Raw genomic sequence first — 23,749 nt, forward strand, 5'->3', positions numbered from 1 at the left:
ATATTATCTTGCCCTGTGATACTTAATATTATTTCAAGAGTCATTTATGTAATGCTACCTGTTTTTCTATTATATAATCTAAAAAGAGATCCAAGTGGGACAGGGATCACTCACCAGGCTAATAACCAAATGCAAGAGCAGGTGGACAATAAACACAAGTAAACGTTTTGGTTTAAAGTATTCCTGTTGATTGAATACCAAATATACTCGCTTACAATTTTACTCCAACTGCAAACTGCACAGACCAAGATCTGCCATTACATCATGTGCTAGCAGATCTAGGTCTGTGCAGTTTGTTAGGAGTATTCATTAGAACAAACAACATATACCCTGCTCTGCAGGTGCCATTATGCTATGGCAGCACTGGATCTTTGATGTTTGCAGTCTGACTCAACTTATAAAGGGAGTATATACATATTACATTACAAAAACAACTGTTTCAAGATTTTCCTAGTTTTTCTATCTTCATCCATATTTAACTTACATCTGCATACTTCTTTGTCCATTATTAAAACAGCCCTAAGCCAAAATGATTTGTGTCGAAGTTGGTAAACTTCAGTTCTGCAGTTTTCTAAGATAAAATTGTGCCAATGTTTATTCAAGTTTGACAGATTAAAGAACTCCTTGCTGATGCTTTCTGTAAAATGTTTGGTCAGATTTAATGGTTTTTGACAAGTCATTTAAAACTTTTTCTATGTTTAGTAATAGTGGACATATCTGATGACAGGTTGGCATGGGTTCGAGTCTCGGATTCAGCCAATGTAGGTATGTGAGAAAGCTTGCCAGTAGCTTCTCATGAGTCGGCGGTTCTTTCCGGGGTTTTCCATGGGTTCTTCCTCCACCATTAATACTGGCCGCCATGTATAGCCTATCTTGTGCTGAATAATGGCATTAAACCCTACAACAACAACAACAACAGGTTGGCATTACTTGTACAAGTTTTAATAAAAAGATGCTCTCTCTCGCAATTATTTAAATACTATCAAGCAGTTCTGAAAAGTGATTATTGTGTTCTTCTATTTTTAGTAACAGAAGCCATGATTAATAGTGGATCAGCATAATAAGTACAGGCTTGAAAGGTCACTTTCTCAGGTTTAGTTAAATTCTATTTAATGCTTTCGGAAAAGTTATGTTTAAAGGAGGCATATTAATCCTGCAGCCAAATCCTTGAGGTTATACCTGGCAGCCAGTATAACTGGATGAAACCTGGAAAACCCCGGTCAGAACTAGTGACCCATGGGAAGCTAATGGCAAACTTTCACACATACCCTGAGACTTGGCCCCATGCAGATTCAAGTGAGATGGCAATGATTGGTAAAGGCAAGCATTTTTTGACTACTTAGCCACACAGGACCCCTCTATTTTTAGTAACAATGGCATAGTGGATTAGCATAATCTGTACAAGCTTCAAAGGATTTCCTGCCAAGATGCTTTGTCAGGTTGGATCAACTTCTTTTCAGCACTTTTTGAGAAGTTATTTAAGAGTTTTTCATGGCAAAACAGCATAATTTATACATATTTGAAAGTCCCACATGCCTGGATACTATATGCCAGATTTGGTTAAAATTGGTCTAATGGTTCTGGATTTAAAAAAAATTAAACTATTTTAGTTGATGGACATACTATACATGATTGGTATGCATACAACACACAATGGATAGATATACAACACATGATGGATGGTTGAACAACACACAATAGATGGATATACATTTACAACACAATGGACGAACATACAATACAATACATGATGGACGGACATACAACACACTATGGATGCAGAACCATATGATAAGTTCACCTGCCCATAAGGTCAAGGAAGCTAACAACTGGGCATATCCACTTGAGCAAGAAAGGCTGCTCACAAAACCACAATTCACTTTGTAGCTACTGGCAATACATTTTCATAACTACCACTCATACAACCTCAATTCATTTTGTATGGATGCTGGCAAAACATTTTCATAACCACTACTCATACAACCTCAATTCATTTTGTATGGATGCTGGCAAAACATTTTCATAACCACTACTCATACAACCTCAGTTCATTTTGTATGGCTACTAGCAATACATTTTCATAACTACTACTCATACAACCTCAATTCATTTTGTATGGATGCTGGCAAAACATTTTCATAACCGCTACTCATACAACCTCAATTCATTTTGTATGGATACTAGCAATACATTTTCATAACTACTACTCATACAACCTCAATTCATTTTGTATGGATGCTGGCAAAACATTTTCATAACCGCTACTCATACAACCTCAATTCATTTTGTATGGATGCTGGCAAAACATTTTCATAACCGCTACTCATACAACCTCAATTCCTTTTGTATGGATACTAGCAATACATTTTCATAACTACACATACAACTTCAATTCATTTTGAATGAATATTGGCAATACATTTTCTTTACTACTCACACAACCTCAATTCATTTTGAATGAATATTGGCAATACATTTTCTTTACTACTCACACAACCTCAATTCATTTTGTATGGATACTGGCAATACATTTTCTTTACTACTCACACAACCTCAATTCATTTTGTATGGATACTGGCAAAACATTTTCATAACCACTACTCATACAACCTCAATTCATTTTGTATGGATGCTGGCAAAACATTTTCATAACCACTACTCATACAACCTCAGTTCATTTTGTATGGCTACTAGCAATACATTTTCATAACTACTACTCATACAACCTCAATTCATTTTGTATGGATGCTGGCAAAACATTTTCATAACCGCTACTCATACAACCTCAATTCATTTTGTATGGATACTAGCAATATATTTTCATAACTACTACTCATACAACCTCAATTCATTTTGTATGGATGCTGGCAAAACATTTTCATAACTACTACTCATACAACCTCAATTCATTTTGTATGGATGCTGGCAAAACATTTTCATAACCGCTACTCATACAACCTCAATTCATTTTGTATGGTTACTAGCAATACATTTTCATAACTACTACTCATACAACCTCAATTCATTTTGTATGGATGCTGGCAAAACATTTTCATAACCACTACTCATACAACCTCAATTCATTTTGTATGGATGCTGGCAAAACATTTTCATAACTACTACTCATACAACCTCAATTCATTTTGTATGGATGCTGGCAATACATTTTCATAACCACTACTCATACAACATCAATTCATTTTGTATGGATGCTGGCAAAACATTTTCATAACCACTACTCATACAACATCAATTCATTTTGTATGGTTACTAGCAATACATTTTCATAACTACACATACAACTTCAATTCATTTTGAATGAATATTGGCAATACATTTTCTTTACTACTCACACAACCTCAATTCATTTTGTATGGATACTGGCAATACATTTTCTTTACTACTCACACAACCTCAATTCATTTTGTATGGATACTGGCAAAACATTTTCATAACCACTACTCATACAACCTCAATTCATTTTGTATGGATGCTGGCAAAACATTTTCATAACCGCTACTCATACAATCTCAGTTCATTTTGTATGGATGCTGGCAATACATTTTCATAACTACTCACACAACCTCAATTCACTGCCAATACATTTTCATAGCTACTACTCATACAACCATGATTCATTCTGTATGGATACTGGCAATACGTTTTCATAACTACTACTCACACAACCTCAATTCATTTTGTATGGCTACTAGCAATACATTTTCATAAATACTCATATAACCTCAATTAATTTTGTATGGATATTGGCAATATATTTTCATAACTACTACTCATACAACCATGATTCATTCTGTATGGATACTGGCAATAAGTTTTCATAACTACTACTCACACAACCTCAATTCATTTTGTATGGCTACTGGCAATACATTTTCATAACTACTACTCACACAACCTCAATTCATTTTGTATGGCTACTGGCAATACATTTTCATAACTACTACTCACACATCCTCAATTCATTTTGTATGGCTACTAGCAATACATTTTCATAACTACTCATACAAACACAGTTTATTTTGTATGGGTATTAGCAATACATTTTCATAACTACTCATACAACCTCAATTCATTTTGTATGGCTACTGGCAATACATTTTCATAACTACTCATACAAACACAGTTTATTTTGTATGGGTATTAGCAATGCATTTTCATAACTACTCATACAACCTCAATTCATTTTGTATGGGTATTAGCAATACATTTTCATAACTACTCATACAACCTCAATTCATTTTGTATGGCTACTGGCAATACATTTTCATAACTACTCATACAAACACAGTTTATTTTGTATGGGTATTAGCATTACATGATAACCACACATACTACTATGTCTAAGAAACTGTGCTACATATAAATGAAATAACAGAAAATATTCAACACAGCTGGAAAAGTACAGGTCTCCCACATCTATAAACATGTACCTTTGTATGCACTGACTTCAAATGTAAATCAACCCATCAAATTTAATGACTGCATATAAATAAATGTTTTTTTCAATCATTCTTGCTAACAGTTAGCAGTAGGATCCAAAGATTTCAAATGTGAATCAACCCATCAAATTTAATGATTGCATATAAATAAATGGTTTTTTTTATATCATTCTTGGTAACAGTTAGAAGTAGGATCCAAAGATTTAACAATAACCTAACTGGACTGATCACTGGTCACCTGAATTTAACACATGCAATGAAATGCAGTCTGATGAACTGATTCACCTAAGAGTTTCTGGCGTACTTTGCCAAAGTGATTATGATCCATGGATAAATATGACTACAATATGTTTGGACCCTTCTTTTGCTTGTATATCATCAATACTTCTAACTGCAAACATTCAAAATAAACTGCCTTTTGATTCGCCCCACCTCCAATACTGTTCAATTCTCAGGCTGAGTCAAATGTACAAAGTGTCTAACCTATAGGTACAGCACAATACAATCTCTCTATGACATGAAAATGATGCTGAAGCATGGAAGCCATACTGGACATACATGGCATCAGTTTAATTTAGGACCAACTATACATCATAAAAAGTCTTCTGGTGAAGACCAATGTTGATACTACTTTCTGATTAGGAGTTGCATCTAAAATATTTTCAAGATGGCTGCAGTGACTACCATACTTGATGTCAGATCAACTCCTGTTTCATTTAAGATCAACTAGATATTAGAACTCTTTTGCATTATAACTCCATGTCACTATGACAATCCATCCAGTAGTAGTAGTGATGACAAGATTTTCAAGCTGGTCAGCATGAAGGCCATACTAGATGGAAGACTGGCACCATTTCCATTTAAAGCTAAAGGCCATACTACATGACAGATTGGCACCATTTCCATTTAAAGCTAAAGGCCATACTACATGATAGATTGACACCATTTCCATTTAAAGCTGAAGGCCATACTGGATGATAGATTGACACCATTTCCATTTAAAGCTTACTGGATGGAAGATTGGCACCATTTCCATTTAAAGCTGAAGGCCATACTGCATGATAGATTGACACTATTTCCATTTAAAGCTAAAGGCCATACTACATGATAGATTGACACCATTTCCATTTAAAGCTTACTGGATGGAAGATTGGCACCATTTCCATTTAAAGCAAAAGGCCATACTACATGATAGATTGACACCATTTCCATTTAAAGCTTACTGGATGGAAGATTGGCACCATTTCCATTTAAAGCTGAAGGCCATACTGCATGATAGATTGACACTATTTCCATTTAAAGCTAAAGGCCATACTACATGATAGATTGACACCATTTCCATTTAAAGCTTACTGGATGGAAGATTGGCACCATTTCCATTTAAAGCTGAAGGCCATACTGGATGGAAGACTGGCACCATTTCCATTTAAAGCTAAAGGCCATACTACATGACAGATTGGCACCATTTCCATTTAAAGCTAAAGGCCATACTACATGATAGATTGACACCATTTCCATTTAAAGCTGAAGGCCATACTGGATGATAGATTGACACCATTTCCATTTAAAGCTTACTGGATGGAAGATTGGCACCATTTCCATTTAAAGCTGAAGGCCATACTGCATGATAGATTGACACTATTTCCATTTAAAGCTAAAGGCCATACTACATGATAGATTGACACCATTTCCATTTAAAGCTTACTGGATGGAAGATTGGCACCATTTCCATTTAAAGCTGAAGGCCATACTGGATGATAGATTGACACCATTTCCATTTAAAGCTTACTGGATGGAAGATTGGCACCATTTCCATTTAAAGCTGAAGGCCATACTACATGATAGATTGACACTATTTCCATTTAAAGCTAAAGGCCATACTACATGATAGATTGACACCATTTCCATTTAAAGCTAAAGGCCATACTACATGATAGATTGACACCATTTCCATTTAAAGCTGAAGGCCATACTGGATGGAAGATTGGCACCATTTCCATTTAAAGCTAAAGGCCATACTACATGATAGATTGACACCATTTCCATTTAAAGCTAAAAGCCATACTACATGACAGATTGACACCATTTCCATTTAAAGCTAAAGGCCATAATACATGATAGATTGACACCATTTCCATTTAAAGCTAAAGGCCATACTACATGACACATTGACACCATTTCCATTTAAAGCTAAAGGCCATACTACATGACAGATTGACACCATTTCCATTTAAAGCTAAAGGCCATACTACATGACAGATTGACACCAATTCCATTTAAAGCTAAAGGCCATACTACATGATAGATTGGCACCATTTCCATTTAAAGCTAAAGGCCATACTACATGACAGATTGACACCATTTCCATTTAAAGCTAAAGGCCATACTACATGACAGATTTACACCATTTCCATTTAAAGCTGAAGGCCATACTGCATGATAGATTGACACCATTTCCATTTAAAGCTTAAGGCCATACTACATGACAGATTTACACCATTTCCATTTAAAGCTGAAGGCCATACTGCATGATAGATTGATACCATTTCCACTTAAAGCTAAAGGTCATACTACATGACAGATTTACACCATTTCCATTTAAAGCTGAAGGCCATACTGCATGATAGATTGACACCATTTCCATTTAAAGCCAAAGGCCATACTACATGACAGATTTACATCATTTCCATTTAAAGCTGAAGGCCACACTGCATGATAGATTGACACCATTTCCATTTAAAGCTAAATGATAGATTGACACCATTTCCATTTAAAGCCAACCAGAAATCGTGGAAGGTCATTTGATGAATAAAACCACATGTTGATATTAACAGTTATTTAGAAAAAATAGTAACAACAAAACTGACAAACAAACTAGATTTCCAAGTAGCACCATTTTAATTCTGGACCAGCTAGACCTGTGTGTGTGTGTGTCTCTGTGTGTGTGTGTGTGTGTGATTTGGATTTTTAACATAGCTTTAACAATTTTCCAGTCATATCACTATGATGTCTGCAGTATGGCAGTTTAAAGTGATGTATACCCCTTGGGCATCATGCCACATACATGTAGCATGTGTCCCACCCAGTCACATTATCCCAACACCAGGCTGACTAGTCCTAACACTAACCTCTTAATGTCGAGCACCTAGCAAGGCAGGTGTTAGTACCATTTTTTATATACTTTTTGGTATGATTCAGCCTGGGTTCAAACCCATGATCTCCCGCATCTGGGGCGGACGCAGACCTTGAAGTGAAATGTGTACCTAGTTTCATGGCAGTCCTCCAAGTAGTGGAAGAGAAGGAGTGATAACAAACTTGTACTAAATGATGTACAATGAAGGACAACTGGCCACTGCATATACTTTCTTGGTTTTTGACCAGTAGAACTAACAATTACAGAAGCAATTTTGTTTGCATATGCACATATTCAGGTGATGATCATAACATTTACCAAGTTTCATGGCAATATATTAGACCTGTGAGACTATTTGCATTGATACCAACAACATGGATATATGCATGGACAAGAAGTAAGCTCTCCCCCAACTGAGGTAGGGGACATGAATAACAGTTCTGGTCTTCTCAAGTCCCAGAAAACTTTGGAAAGATGATCTTATTACACAGAAATACAAATTACACATAAAATTCACCTGTAATGGATAAGTACCATATTGTCATCATCTTGGAATTGTATGTAATATAGTAGCCTTTTTATCCACACAAGATATAAATAAAAAAGTTTATTTACTGTAAATTATATCTCAGAATCAATTAAAAACATGAACTAGTTGGAGATATGCAACAAAATAAACAATGAATACTTAAACTAGAGTCTTTCATAAATTAAGTTTATTTCCATCTGAAAATGTTTTCAAGAAATAGAATTAAAATTGAAGGAAAAACCTGAAATACCTGTCAATATAAACAAACATTATCTGCCTAACCTTACAGGGGCCCTAAGTGGCCAAGTGGTCTAGAGCGTTCACTGTTAGAGATCTTTGCCATCTCACCTCTGTCTGCATGTGTTCAAGTCTTGGGTATGGCCAATGTAGGTATGTGAGAAAGCATGAGTGTAGCTTTTCATGGGTTGGTGGTTCTTTCCCGGGTTCTTCCTCCACCATTTATACTGGCATTAAACCCTACAACAACCTAACCTTACACTGGTGACTATGGAAAACAAATTTTCATTGCTGATTATATGCACTTTTCTGATGAAAGGTGACAGAAACTGTTTATATTATTTAAAAGCACTAAAATATAATTATTGTTATTGTTATTGTTGTAAGGTTTAATGCCATTTTTCAGCACATGATAGGCTATACATGGCGGCCAGTTTTAATGATGGTGGAAGAACACAGGAAAGAACCACTGACTGACGAGAAGCTACTCCCAAGCTTTCTCACATATCCACATTGGTCAAATCCATGTAGATAGGGGTGAGATGGCAGTGATCCATAACGGAGAGTGCTTTAGACCACTTGGCCACCCAGGGCCCCCTAAAATATAATACTTTTACACAAAAAGCAATGGAAAATGGTAATTTCTAAATTTGTGCCATTTTATGGCTTATATTGTTATAATTTGGCACTTTCTGACTGAAACTGTACACGTACAGAACATACATCCATTGGGAATAAATCCACTCTTGCTTGCAAAACTAGAAATGGACAATGGAAACACTAAAGGTATGTATCACAAAGAATGGCCGAGCATGCAATTTACACAAATCATTTTTAATTCAATTATCAAGGATCTTATAGAATTTAATTAGTCTATTATTATCCCCATACCATAATGGAGGTTTATTGTGATACCTGCCATCTGTTCATTAACACATCCACTAAACCAGAGGTGGGCAAACTTTCCAGTGCAAGTGCCGCATACACAAAGTTACACCTTGTCACGGGCCGCATAGATCATTAAGTAAAATAATTAATATTTGAAATAGCAAAAACAAAATGTTTTTCTAAATAACATCATAATTAATTTTCAGTTGTTAATATGTTGTTAATATTTGAAAACTTAAACTTAAACTTCAAAAGAAGCACATTTATTTTATAAACAGAGTAACATAAGCAGAGTCAGTGCGAATGATGACTTGTTTCTAGGCCGCATGAAAACCCTTGGCGGGCTGCATGAAAGCCCTTGGCAGGCCGCAGTTTGCCCACCACTGCCCTTAACCATTAGGTGGAAATGTACCGAACTTGGCAGTTATGCTCTGCTTAAGATATCCAGCTGTAAAAGGGGTGTGGATGTAATTGTTACATCCTACTCCTGTTAGGGAGTCAAAGATCAGATATATAAAATTTCAACACAAAGACATTTTCAAATATTTCCCACTGAACCCCTGGGTCACTGTCTGGGGGTAGAGGTGGAGGCAAATACTTGGACTAGGGATGGAGTGGGGAAGGAATGGGTTGGAATATGCAATAAAATGTCTGGCTGCTCTGCTTTTTATATCTTTGGAGTCCTAATCCAGCATAGCAGAAGCAGACATATAAACAACAACCCATGGGTAAAACACTATAACCAAATAATCATAACCACCCCTTCATTCAAAAAAATCAAACGTCACCACACCTAAAAGGAGGGCCCCGAGTGGCCGAGTGGTCTAAAGCGCTCTCCGTTACGGACCACTGCCATCTCACCTCTGTCTGCGTGGGTTCGAGTCCAAGGCTCGGCTAGCGTGGGTACGTGGGAAAGCCTGCCAGTAGCTTCTCGTGGGTCGGTGGTTCTTCCCTGGGTTTTTCAGGGTTCTTCCTCCACCATTAATACTGGCCGCCATGTATAGCCTATCGTGTGCTGAAAAATGGCGTTAAACACTACAACAACTACAACAACAACAACCTAAAAGGATTTTTAACCCTCATATTTACATATATTCTAGGATATCTGAAGGAGTCACAGTAGTTCGACTGGTAGAGTGTCACTTGTAACCCACAGGTCACAGATTTGATACCCACCCAGGTTAGTCAGGGTCATCTGCTTCAGTATGTCCTTGGGAAAGCAATTAGCTCCCATTACCTCAGCCTTTAATGCTAAAAGTGCAGTTAAAACCAACAAAACCAAAATAAAAACATTGCAAAAAGTTGAAACTTCACAGTTTATAAATGATTCTATTGATCTTTGTGCAATTATATTGATAAACTGCTGAGAATGATTCCAATGCAGTTTCAGGACATAGGTCTTAAAAAATAGAATATATCTAAACTCTCAATAAATTTCAACCCAATAAATTTAAACAAATAAAAGTCTCACCTGAGTATACTTCTTGGGCTCATAGAGAGTTCCCCTACTGAATGGGTGCTTTGAGGACCAAGTCCTCCACTTGTGATCCTTTCTGGGGACCCTAATGCAAATGATACCGAAGGTGAGGTATTTGGGATATTGATGCTCTGGCTGGTCCTAGTGGGAGGTCCCGATGCTTGGTCACCTTTCTCTTCAGCAGTATGTTTGCTAGTGGTGCCTTCTTTCTCAGCCATTGTTAAATCTGCAAATCAGATAATTGCAATTTAAATCATCAATGCATAATACTAATTAAATATATATATATATATATAAGAAAAAGTGTGGATTAAAAAAAATACATTTAATCTTTTAGTTATTTACTAATGTATGTGAATGTGTTAAGTATATGCATTTATTTGTAAGACTGCGAATCATCCGACAATCTTCAGAAGCACACTTGTTTTCTGTGTGAATTTTACATAATTTCAAGTCGACTTTCTTTCTTGGTTGTTTAGTGTGTTTTATGTTTACTTACCCCATCAGATAAATATCTTGTCTGGGTGTCTACATCCCTCTGAAAGTTTCCCAGCCTATTATATAAATAGTGCAGCTAGAAAATTGTCGGCTTCAGTATCAAGACTTCCTATTTTTATCAATGGCTCTCTAATTTTGGAACAGTTGTCTTTCACAGTATCAGATATAGTGTAAGCTTCATCAACCCGATTTAGTTTAATTTACAACTTGTACAACAATTAACATACACATAGCAATTTCATCTCCTATAAGGTACTTGCCAGTTTTAAAAAAATTTGGTGGGGTGTGTGATTTTCTTTTGAGCTAAAAACATGTTTCTTTCTCTCAAGATAATTGATATTTTTTTCTAAATAAAATCGTGGATATAACATGGTGTTCTTGTGCTATAAATCAGATCAAGATATTTTTTACAGCTACTGACAGGTGTAATAGCAGATACATTTTATTTTTACAAATTCTGAACTATCAGATTTGGTAAAAGTCCATTAAGGGTTTTAGTACAAGTAATAAGAACTTGCTTAAAAGTTTTTTTCTTCTAGTTTTAGCAGTTGTGCTCATGCTGGGCAATGAATCAGCATCAAGTGAAGAAATCTTAATGGCCCTGATGCTGGAATGTTCCTTGTGAAATCTTGTACATGTTTGTTATAAGAAGCTGTAAATAATAACTGTGAATGCACAATGATTGATAGATGAATCACCATACACTGTACTAAGCTGACCATAAGGCCAGGTGAAAAATAAATTGTAAGAGATTTATCTACTGTATGTACTCACTTATAAGCTGAGTCCAACTGCAAACTACATAGACCTAGATCTGTTGTCACGATGCACCAGCAGTTCTGGGTCTGTGCAGTTGTATGGAGTAATCAATAGAACAAACAACACATACAGTTGCTGTTTTCAATTTGACTCGACTTATAAGTGAATAGATACAGTATACTGATGTGCATGTTACATGCTGGTCTTGTATAACTCCATTGACATAATGATAATAATAACCAAACAGTCAGCTAATGCTTCTTTAAATGAAAAACACATTTTAATGGCTCTGACAGCCATAATGCTAATCTGTAAATCTGAATCTGCAAGGCTTTTATACTGTAATAAAGTGAACACTGGCTACGCAGTCCCCTGGAAACCAGGTCAGAATCTTTCAGGTTTGTGATATGCAGGTATGTACAAAAGTACACCACACAGTGTCCTCAGAATGCCCAACATTTATAATCATGTGCAAAATATATGCTGTTAGGCTTCACTGAATAAAATATGTAGGAATCAATATAATAAGTCTGAGATGCATTGAGACTGTAGTACAGAACCTTGCTGATAACATGCATTGATGCAACAGAATTTGTATTTTTGTTTTGGGTTTCATTTGGGTCTATTGTGCAAAAAAGTGAAATTAAGTCTGGTGCTCTGCAAAAAAGCCATTCAAGTCATCCAGTTGGAACAAATTAACATGACCATTCAGTAAGTGCTTTTCTGATACTAGCTGATGCCTACATGGCCATGCCCTTTCCATTTATTGCCTGTTCAATGATCTTGTAAAGAAATAGCTAATAGTAATTACTAATTAGTATAATGAGATTAAGTAAAAACTACGAAATTCCATATATTCACAATCTATAAGAGGTGCATTCTCTTTTCCTAAATACTGTAATATTTTCAGCCAATTTCACATGCAAAGGAAGAGTAAGGTACAGAAATGTACAAGAAAATTAGCATCATTTCTTAAATTGTACTGCTTTTAGTTTTGGTAGATGATGGTTTCCACGTGATGTTGACCTCAAGTGCTGAATCTGGCTTGAATAAATCCTGAAGATAACCTAGTGCACATCCACGCAAACATTTAATATATAAGAACTGTTTTTATGGAAATCAATTCTTTCATAAACTGATACATGCGGTAATTAAAAAACATAATAAAACTTTAAAAGTTTAATAACACACAAATTAATATACAGCACAAGTACATCAGAAAGATAAGAGATGCACAGGATTGCCCCGATATAACTTTCCATGGACACATATAATGAACTCCAACTAATCAAACAGATTTAAATACCTTTATGACCTTGAAGTGATAGAACAATCAAGATTACTTAAGTCAGGGACACGATTTCAGAATAAACAATCAGAACATTGTAATGTACTAGAAATGCATCCTTACCTCATCTCAGTGGCAGAAAATTGATCAAGAATATGCAAAACTATACTATGCAGAGATAGAATAGGACAAAAATACATGTTCCTTCAACATCAATAAATAAACTGTTCCACTGAGTGAGTGAAACTCAATGAATGAAGACATGATTCTGATGGGGCATTAGTACATTACATTTTCTGATGGAGCATTAGCACACTACATTGTCTGATGGGGCATTAGTACATTTTCTGATGGGGCATTAGCACACTACATCGACTGATGGGGCATTAGTACATTACAGTGTCTGATGGGGCATTAGCCCACTACATTGTCTGATGGGGCATTAGTACAGTACATTGTCTGATGAGGCATTAGTACATTACAATGTCTGATGGGGCATTAGCACACTATATTGCCTGATGGGGCATTAGTACATTACATTGTCTGATGGGGCATTAGTACATTACATTGTCTGATGGGGCATTAGGACACTATATTGCCTGATGGGGCATTAGTACATTACATTGTCTGATGGGGCATTAGTACATTACAGTGTCTGATGGTGCATTAGCCCACTACATTGTCTGATGGGGCATTAGTACAGTACATTGTCTGATGAGGCATTAGTACATTACAATGTCTGATGGGGCATTACTACATTACATTGTCTGATGGGGCATTAGCACACTATATTGCCTGATGGGGCATTAGTACATTACATTGTCTGATGGGGCATTAGGACACTATATTGCCTGATGGGGCATTAGTACATTACATTGCCTGATGGGGCATTAGTACATTACATTGCATTGATGGGGCATTAGTACATTACATTGTCTGATGGGGCATTAGTACATTGCACTGATGGGGCATTAGTACATTACATTGTCTGGTGGGGCATTAGTACATTATATTGTCTGATGGGGCATTAGAACATTACATTGCCTGAATGGGCATTAGTACATTACATTGTCTGGTGGGGCATTAATACATTACATTGCCTGATGGGGCATTAGTACATTACATTGCCTGATGGGGCATTAGCACACTACATTGTCTGAAGGGGCATTAGTACATTACATTGCCTGATGGGGCATTAGTACATTACATTGATGGGGCATTATTAGTACATTACATTGTCTGATGGGGCATTAGTACATTACACTGTCTGATGGAGCATTAGTACAGTACATTGTCTGATGAGGCATTAGTACATTACATTGTCTGATGGGGCATTAGTACATTGCATTGATGGGGCATTAGTACATTGCATTGATGGGGCATTATTAGTACATTACATTGTCAGGAGCAATGATAAACACCTGAGTAAGATAACATCTGCCAAAAATGCATGCTGCATGCACCTGTATCACTCATCACCTGATATGTATATACATAACTAGGTAAAGGTGCAACAGCTGTGATAAAGGACTGGATATACTGTTAGAGTAGCAAGAAAAGTCAAACATGTAAAACATTAGCAGTATGGTCAGCGTCTTCATTAAACCCCATCATAAAGTGAAATCTGCTGCTTTATCAAATAAATGATGGTTACTTTTGTAAACTAATCATGTATGTTAATGAAAACCATTCCTTTTAAATGCCTGTTCTAAAAACTATGCCACCTTGTCCAAACCAAAAAGCCAAATTATGGTCATCTGGTCAAAATCAACTAGCCAAAAACTATATCACTTGGTCAAAATAAACTAGCCAAAAAAAACAAAAGCCTCCTGATCAAAATCAAATAGAAAAAAATATATGTGCCACCTGGTCTACATCAAATGGCCAAAAACTATACCACCTGGTCAACATGATTTAGCCAACAACTATACGCCACCTGGGCAAAACCAACTCCACTTGATCAAATTCAACTACCACCTGGTCAAAATCAACTAGCCAAAAACCATGCCATCTGATGAAAATCAACTAACCATTAATTTTTGGGCAGTGATAACAAGATTTTCAAGAACGTAACTGCAGTAGCCATATTGGATGCCCGGAGAACACCATTTTCATTTGGGGTCAACCAGAATTCAAAAGACGATGTTTGGTAAAACTATGTCAATAGAAGTCTCCATTTAGGAGCAGGAATAATTTTCAAGATAGCCACTATGCTGACCTTATACGACATGCTAGCAGCACCATTTGCATTTTAGACCAATTAGATATCATAAGAAGTCTTCTGACTAAAAATCCCATTGCAATATTATTTTTCCTCTTCAGACTGGTACCATTGTTACCCAGGACCAACTTGAGATCAAAAGACATCTTTTAGTAAAAGAACCTGTTGATATAACCATTCATACAGGAGAAATAACAAAAACAAAATTTTCAAGATGACTAATATTTTGGTCATGATGGTCATTACATTGGTACCATTCTCATTTTAGGACCAATGTGCCATCATAATAAGACTAATGGTGAAAACCTTGTATCAGGAGGAGTAAAATAACCAGGATTTCAAGATGGCTGCTGTGGCAAAAATATTTAATATCAGTTTGGCACCATTTTCATTTAGGACCAACAATAACTAGATTTTCAAGATGGCTGCCATAGTGGCCATAATGGATGTGAGATCGAAATTTCAAGACAGCCATACTACATGGCTGAGCTGTACCATTTTCATTTTGGACCAAACTGACTGGGATGAATAAATAATTTCATAGCCATCATCCAAGTGGTTTAGGATGAGTCGAGATAACAAATGGATCACAGTCTATTCCATAAGTTCTTCTGATCTACGATGTACTCTGATGTCTGACATACTCTAATACTATATAAAGTTTTTCAATCCATCTAACTTTTCACATACTACATTTTCATAATCCATAATTTTTCACATACTCTAATTATTCAAGCATTATAAGTTTTCAAAGACCACCAATTCATACAAATTGCCATTCATTTTTTCCCCCTAGGGTTGCAAGATTGAGAGGCAAATTCCCCATGCTGACAAAACTGCGGTCAAAAGGAAACAATGTCATAATTTTTGTCTTTTAATTTTTGGTGGAGAAAACTTTTGTTTTTATCACAATATCAAAAATTTCAGTCATTAAAGTAATGATGAAAAATGTTAACACTGGTCATTATTTGTATACTTGGAATATTATCAGTATAAGACTAATTACTGACAATACAGCGAGTCCTGTAATGACAAACATTTGATCTTTATGGGCTTGAGATTCTTACAGAGAGTCTACAATCAAAATAAAATGAAACAAACAGTCATAAAAAAATTTGTTCATCAGTAGGTGCCTTTCACACAGCAGGACAAGTGTCACTTTATTTCAATCTATTTAATGGAAAAGAATGTTGGTAAGAACTATTTCAACTTCTACTTTTTACATTAAAAGTGTTGTTTATAAGAGGTAAAGAGTGTGTGTGTGTGTGATTTGGATTTTTAATGTAGCTTTAACAATTTTTCAGTCATATTGCTCCCATGTCTGCAGTGTGGCAGTATACAGTGATGTCCAGCACTGGGGCATCATGCTGCAGACATGTTGCATCATGTCCCATGCTGTCACATTATCCTGACACCAGGATGTCCAGTCCTAACACAAACCTCTTAATGCTGAGTGCCAAGCGAGGCAGCTGTAAGTACCACTTTTATAAGTCTTTGGTATGACTTGGCCAGAGTTTGAACCGGTGACCTACTGCATCTGAGGTGGACTCTCTAACCACTAGGCCACCAGAGCAGTCTAATCTGGTAAATGACAAGAGGATTTTGTACAATGCAATATATGTTCTGACACAAACTATACCAAAAGGCTTTGCTAATAATGTATGAGACCACAGTGCATAAACAGTGACACATCAAATAAGTGTTTGACATGTCAGAAAAGGAAAAAAAAATGCATAGAAAAAGACATTTTACATAGCATATGGTGAGATGACACTGGCAAACAAAGACATGTTTTTGAAAGTTACAAAAATTTTCACAATTAAGTTTACGTAACTAGCATACAAAACCATTAACTGAATGCACCACTAAATTTTCTTACTTGTACATGACACATTCATATTTTTCTTCAACATAAGAAAACAGGATGTTTGCTCATCTTAATCAATCCCTGCACTGGCACATAACAGTTTGACATTTCTCTAAAACGAAACAAATTCTAGGATTGATTACAGTAAGAGTGTGGAAATATTTTATAAGAGTAGTAACATTACAATCTGACAATGGTGTAAGAGTGTGGAAATATGTTACATGTAGTAACATTACAATCTGACAATGGTGTAAGAGTGGAAATATGTTACATATAGTAATGTTACAATCTACCCTGAATGGCCACTACAGCTGATGCTTCACATGAAATGCATGCAGTCCACCCCATCCGATTCCTATCCTACTGTGCAATACAGAGTTAACCGACTGCAATATGCAATGCACACTTGCTGAATAAACTGTGCTTATTACTACTTCAAACTGAGTAAGTCAGAAAGAGCAAAGAGACTGTGTTAGGCTAAAATCTAAGTGGTCGTACACTAAACACAAATACTTTACCTATATAAGTAAAGAATAAAATGTAGGTCACAGTGACCTTTTATGGTTGTAAGAGTTTAGTACCAACAGTGATGTATCCAATTATCAAATTTCATGAGTTGAAACATACTGTAAACAGCATCCTATACATTTATTCAAAGTCAATTAAGCATTAAATATAGTCTGCTGAGACCTCTATTTTGCAATAAGGGTGTAGTACTTTTCAAGCTGCATCCCTTCATCAAGGTTCATGATTCTAGGTAGGATAGCATACATGCAGTATGTCAAAAACTTGTGGCAATGAGCTAAATATAATCTACACCTAAACCAGTACAAGATTAAATAGAAGTCACAACAAACTTCTGGTGTAAGGGTGTGGCATAAACAGAAATGCACATGATCATCAATTACACTATTCCTGCATGAACAGTGCCTGTAAAAAGAATATCAAGCAAACTAATTAACCTAAGTCAGTAAAGCAAAACAAAAAGAACCATAATGACCCATTTCTGCAATGAGATAGTAGTGTTCATCAAGATGCATCCACAAACCAACTTTTATGATTAAATAGGTCAGTATGTGCAAAGCAAGCAAAAAAAAAATATGTGGTCATGAGCAGAATGCAATTTGTTTACCCAACTAAAATGTGAAATTTAGGTCACTGTGACATTTCTGTACCATCAGAAATGTAACAATCATTTAAGTTTAATTCTAGCTTGAACAGCTAAAACAAAACTGAACTCAAGCCAGTGAAGCATGAAATATAAGTCATAGTGACCTGTCTTGGTGGTGAGAATGTAGTACTCACCAAATTGCATATCCTCACCAAGTTTCATGATTTAGGTATAACAATGCATGCATTTATACAAGGTGCCAACAACCCAATGTCATGAGCTAATTATGAAAACTTAATCTAAACCAGTAAAATGTGAAATGCAGCATACTGAGAACTTCTTTGTTGTGAAGGGGTGGTGCTAACAGATATGCATACTATCATTTAGTTCCCTTTTTCAAACATGGCCAGAGACTGAAGAAATAAACTTCCAAATACAAATGTGAACAATGTTGTGTTACAGCAACCTACTTTTGTGATGCGGATGTAGTACATGTGCTTGCCAAAATGCTGTCCCTAAACAAGTTTCATGATTCCTGGAATAATAAATAGTAAGTATACAGGGTGCAAATACCTGACCCAAATTCAAACACCTAAGGATGAAAAAAATAAAATATGAATGTACAAATAATAAACATGAATGAAGTTTGCCTCCTTAGCCTACTCCCCAGCGGGTAGATGGTATTGAACATACTCCAAACTGCTGCCTAGGAGCTAGGAAGAAAGACTGGTTCAAATGCAGGGAGGCTGCATATATATACTTTTAAATGTGCAGGTGCCGACATTACAGATAGAACAACAGCATCCCTCTACGTCATAAACAGTAGGTAAGCCAATAATTTTCCATAGTCTTTTGTTTTCAACCCAATATGCAATAAATTGTTCCCTCCACAAATTACTCCATTTCAAAAAGAAAAAGTTAGTACCTCAGACATTTTAGAGCTATACAGCCCACACTCTCAACAATGCTCCTTATAGTCGTTCTAACAAAATAACTGTTTGGACTCCCTCCTTAAGTATCATCTGGTCACAGCAGCAAACCAGAATTGTATCCCTATGACTTGCTACACAGATTCCACACAAGTACATTTGCATGAATACTCTGAACATACAGCTTTGGCTGGTATGTCAAGGATACATGAAAACACTGCATTCTATCCCATTTAAACTATTGCTGTTTCTCATGGCTGTCTAAAGCTCATTGCCAAGAGGCCCCAAAACTGGTTGTATTTATAAGCTTCCAGTCATGTCAAAAATCAGTAAACTTGCTGCTTCATGGCAGTGTACAGCAAAAGGATCAAATCTTTACAATAACAAAGAACGTCTTTACTGAGACTTTTCACTAGAGCATTAAGTTGCCTATCTCTACCCACATTTAACCAGCTAACTGTGAGCAATACAACCTTCATCCGGTTGGGCTGTAACAAACTCAGTCAATGAGACCCCAAATAAAGAAAAAATGTCTAAACAAGACCTAGTCACCTCTGAATTAAGTTTCATCAGCAACATTGTTATTGACTGTCCAATAAAGAAAATTCTGTAAACTTGATATAGAATATAGTGTTCTCTGAATTTTACTCCAAAGAGTTATTTATCGGACAGTTTCATATCCATAAACAAATGAATGACAATTTGATATGATATTTTGGGATATTCTATGACTAATGACTGACTGCTGACCTCTGAACTCCTGGACATGCATGATGCCTATTGTGAATGTACTTCAGTCACTAACCTTTATAAAAGCAATTAATTCATGTTGGGAGAAGCTTTTGCATTATACATACAGCCCAAAAGAGTCATTTATCAAGAACTTTGCAAAGAGCTTTCAAGGACTCCAAAAACTTCTGAATCAGTATTTTTTGGGGTACTGAAATTTGACTTTAGCAAAGGGGTGCAACTCTGTGTTACATGTATATGTTATTTGATCCACAGACTTTTATCCATATTCTTTTTTTATTTGTTCAATAAATTTTGAAAATATATATAAAACACAAATTCTGAATTTAAAAGAGATAAATTCCATTTACTTTTAACACTGTATTCCCTCAGAACACAAGGTTCTTGTACAAATTCAAGTTTTAAAAAAAACAAAAAAATCAAAGACTTTTAAAAGACAAAACCAACCCTTTTCAAGATTCAAGAAGTTTTCAAAGCAACCCCTCAAATTCAAATATTTTCTTACCAATTCATCTGACTGCTCCAGTGGCCTAATGGTTAGAGCATCTGCCTTGACCATGGGAGGTTGTGGGTTCAAACCCCATCTGTGTCATGCCAAAGACTTATAAAAATGGTACTAACAGCTACCTCACTAGGTGCTCAGCATTAAGAGGTCAGTGTTAGGACTGGTTGACCTGGTGTCAGGATAATGTGACTGGGTGGGGACATCATGCTACATGTCTGCGGCATTATGCCCCAGTGCTAAACATCACTATAAACTGCCACACTGCAGACATCATAGTGATATGACTGAATTTTTTTAAAAGCTATGTTAAAAATCCAAACATACAAACACACCAATTCATTTCTTTTATCAGCTATTGTACTGTACATAGTAAAATGATAAGATGCACAAAGAGAAATATAATTCCTTGTTTCCAACACAAATATCCACACACTTCATCCACTCTGAAGTTAATAATTCTTGGGCAAGTCGCCTAAAGGTAAGGACTTCCCCGAGGCAAATGTCATTTGTCATGTGTGTTTCAATTATATTCATGAAGACAGGGTGAATACGAGGTTAAATATCAGCTGAAGGAATAAATTTGCTTTTTCATGCACCGTAAGTTTATTATATGATTAACAATTTGGAATTTGGTAGGTAAAGTCCCTGGTGTTCCAGTCTGACATGTTTTTGCTTGGGTCATATAACGTGTACCAATTTACAGATATGTGAGACAACTCAAGAGACATTTGAAATTTAGCACATGTAAAAGCACCACTACCTTTATGAAAGAGATCAGAACTTTTAAAGTGTTAACACAATCTACTTCCATATCGCTGACCAAACTTTCCTATGTCTAGCTAACATTGCTGAAGGAGCTCTAACACATTATATTATAGTAACATCTATACTCACTTAATAGTCGAGTCATACTGCAAACAATAAAAATCATGATATGCCATAGTATATTGAGCATGCAAATCAGGGGCTATGTTGCTTGTTCTACTAATTACTCCTATCAAACTGCAGAGACCCAAACCTGCCAGTACATTATGTGATGGCAGATCTGGGTCTTTACAGTTTGCAGCTGGATTCATCTTATAATGGAGTACATTCGGTATCACATGTCTGTCAATCTATATATATGGACTACATTACAATACCAACGTGCTTCTTGGAATGAAATTGGGAGAGAAAATATTTTATGAAATTATGATGGCAACTGTGCTGGACAAGTAACATCTGATAAATTGTTTTCTTGGGATGAGCATTTCAAGTAACATAAGTACTATTTCTGACAATATGGATTTATACATCTACATATAAACCATTATATTGCTGTGGATCTATAAAATTTGATGTTAAATAGAGAATCAAACATATTGATTATAAATCCCAAAGTTGCAGTGCAAGCACAAATGAGCAAGTATCATAAAACAAAATTATATGCAAATCGTTTGGACCATTCCGGTGACCTAAGTGGTTCAAGCATCTGCCTTAGCTGTTAGAGTTCACCTGTTCGAAACCCAGCCAAGTCATAACAAAGACTTATAAAAATGGTACTAGCAGCTGCTTTGCTTGGCACTCAGTATTAAGTAGTGCTGTGTCAGGATAATGTGACTGGGTGGGACATGATACTACATCTCTGCGTCACGATGCCCCATTGCTAGACATCACTATAAAATGCCACACTGCAGACATCATAGTGATATGACTATACTTGTTAAAGCTACATCAAAACTATTTTTTTTAAAACCCCACACAAAAAAACAAATAATTTGGGCAACAATGATTCTGTCCAAAATAGCAGTCACCAAAATGACTGATTCTTTATCAATTGGGCATTTCAGGTTTTAGTGGTACATGATTGTGGAACCTCCATTTGGGCAAACAATTTGGATAAATAGCATCTGGATAACTGATATTCTACTGTACTGATCTCAGTTATATGAATGACCTTCATAATTATTTTTTCTCTAATTAGAAACAATTATTTCATAACTTACCTACAGTCTGTTTTCAACACCATGTACTCCATATATCAAATCATTTTCATCCTATCAACCAGTGCTAATATACTGTATTGACAGAACATGTTCTATAGGTCATCATCAAGGTCAAATGATCAAATATGATATCAAGAGGACTCTGAACAGCATGTTATTAGTGTATGTCCACTCTGTGTTTAACATTTCAGTCAAAAAGCAACACACACACACAAATGCACCAATAGACTGCATGATAACTGAGTTACAATATAATAAGCCAGCAACAAACCTTAATCAAGGTACTGCAAACTATCACGCAGAAACCACTGTACTTCTTGTGGTTTGCATTAAAGTAACACCTGACCTTCATATCAACATCTAACTTCGATCTGTTCAAGTTACTGATGATGGTTGCTAAAGGTATCTAACTTTAACTCAATGTATCATTCAGAGATTAATTTCCTCTATAAGTCAAAATGACCTTTAACACAAGTTTTTATGCTGAAAAACCATTTTCCTTTCTTAGGCCTGCAGTAGCCTATGTTTTCAACCCCACTATGTATATAAGATCACAACACCACCTCATATTAGTAAGCATTCTATAACGTTTGATGCAGGCATCTTGTTCAGAATAAAAGACCTTTACAAAAACTAGTTTTGCTTGTATCACAGTGCAATAACAAATTTTCAAAATGGCTACTGTGGTACATTATGTGTATATTGTTGTCTCAGAAATATAAAAAGTCATCAGATCACTAAAGCTCATTCATTATGAAATATTTTTATTATAACAAAAGATTTAAAATACACTGAAAACAGTGATAAATTTTATTGTTTGTGATGTTACACCTTGTCATTCTTTAATTTTTATGTTGCAGCTAGAAGGAATCTAGGAAGAGTATCATAGAAACTGATGAAATAAAAGAGAAATTTGTCAACAAAACACAGAGGTCCCTTTATGCAATCCAAATATTTCAACTATGCATATTTTTACACTGATTCTGGCATCCATGGAGAAGCCTGTAACCAACTAGACAGTGTAAGAATTCTTTTAGTGAAAACCTATGCTGATATGGTTATTCATTCAGGATAAGTATTGATAACAAGATTTTCAAAATGGCCACTGTGGC

General features: G+C 35.8%; 1 protein-coding gene across 3 annotated transcripts in view; it reads right to left on the reverse strand.

The window, feature by feature from the left end:
- Positions 1 to 23,749, reverse strand: part of LOC149797203 (acetyl-CoA carboxylase-like) — a 197,716-nt gene that overhangs the window by 167,976 nt on the left and 5,991 nt on the right. For 2 of the 3 annotated variants that reach the window (XM_089961889.1, XM_089961888.1), the window contains exon 2: positions 10,719 to 10,950. In XM_089961889.1, coding sequence (XP_089818015.1) covers positions 10,719 to 10,942 — 224 coding nt within the window. In that variant the 5' untranslated portion in view covers positions 10,943 to 10,950. Of the gene's footprint in view, positions 1 to 10,718; positions 10,951 to 22,637; positions 22,680 to 23,749 lie in introns of those variants that run through there. The other variant, XM_089961890.1, reaches the window with a different exon arrangement.

This window comes from Sinohyriopsis cumingii, chromosome 6 (genome assembly GCF_028554795.1).
Source record: "Sinohyriopsis cumingii isolate HCF-2022 chromosome 6, ASM2855479v2, whole genome shotgun sequence".
In the NCBI taxonomy this organism is placed as follows: domain Eukaryota; kingdom Metazoa; phylum Mollusca; class Bivalvia; order Unionida; family Unionidae; genus Sinohyriopsis; species Sinohyriopsis cumingii.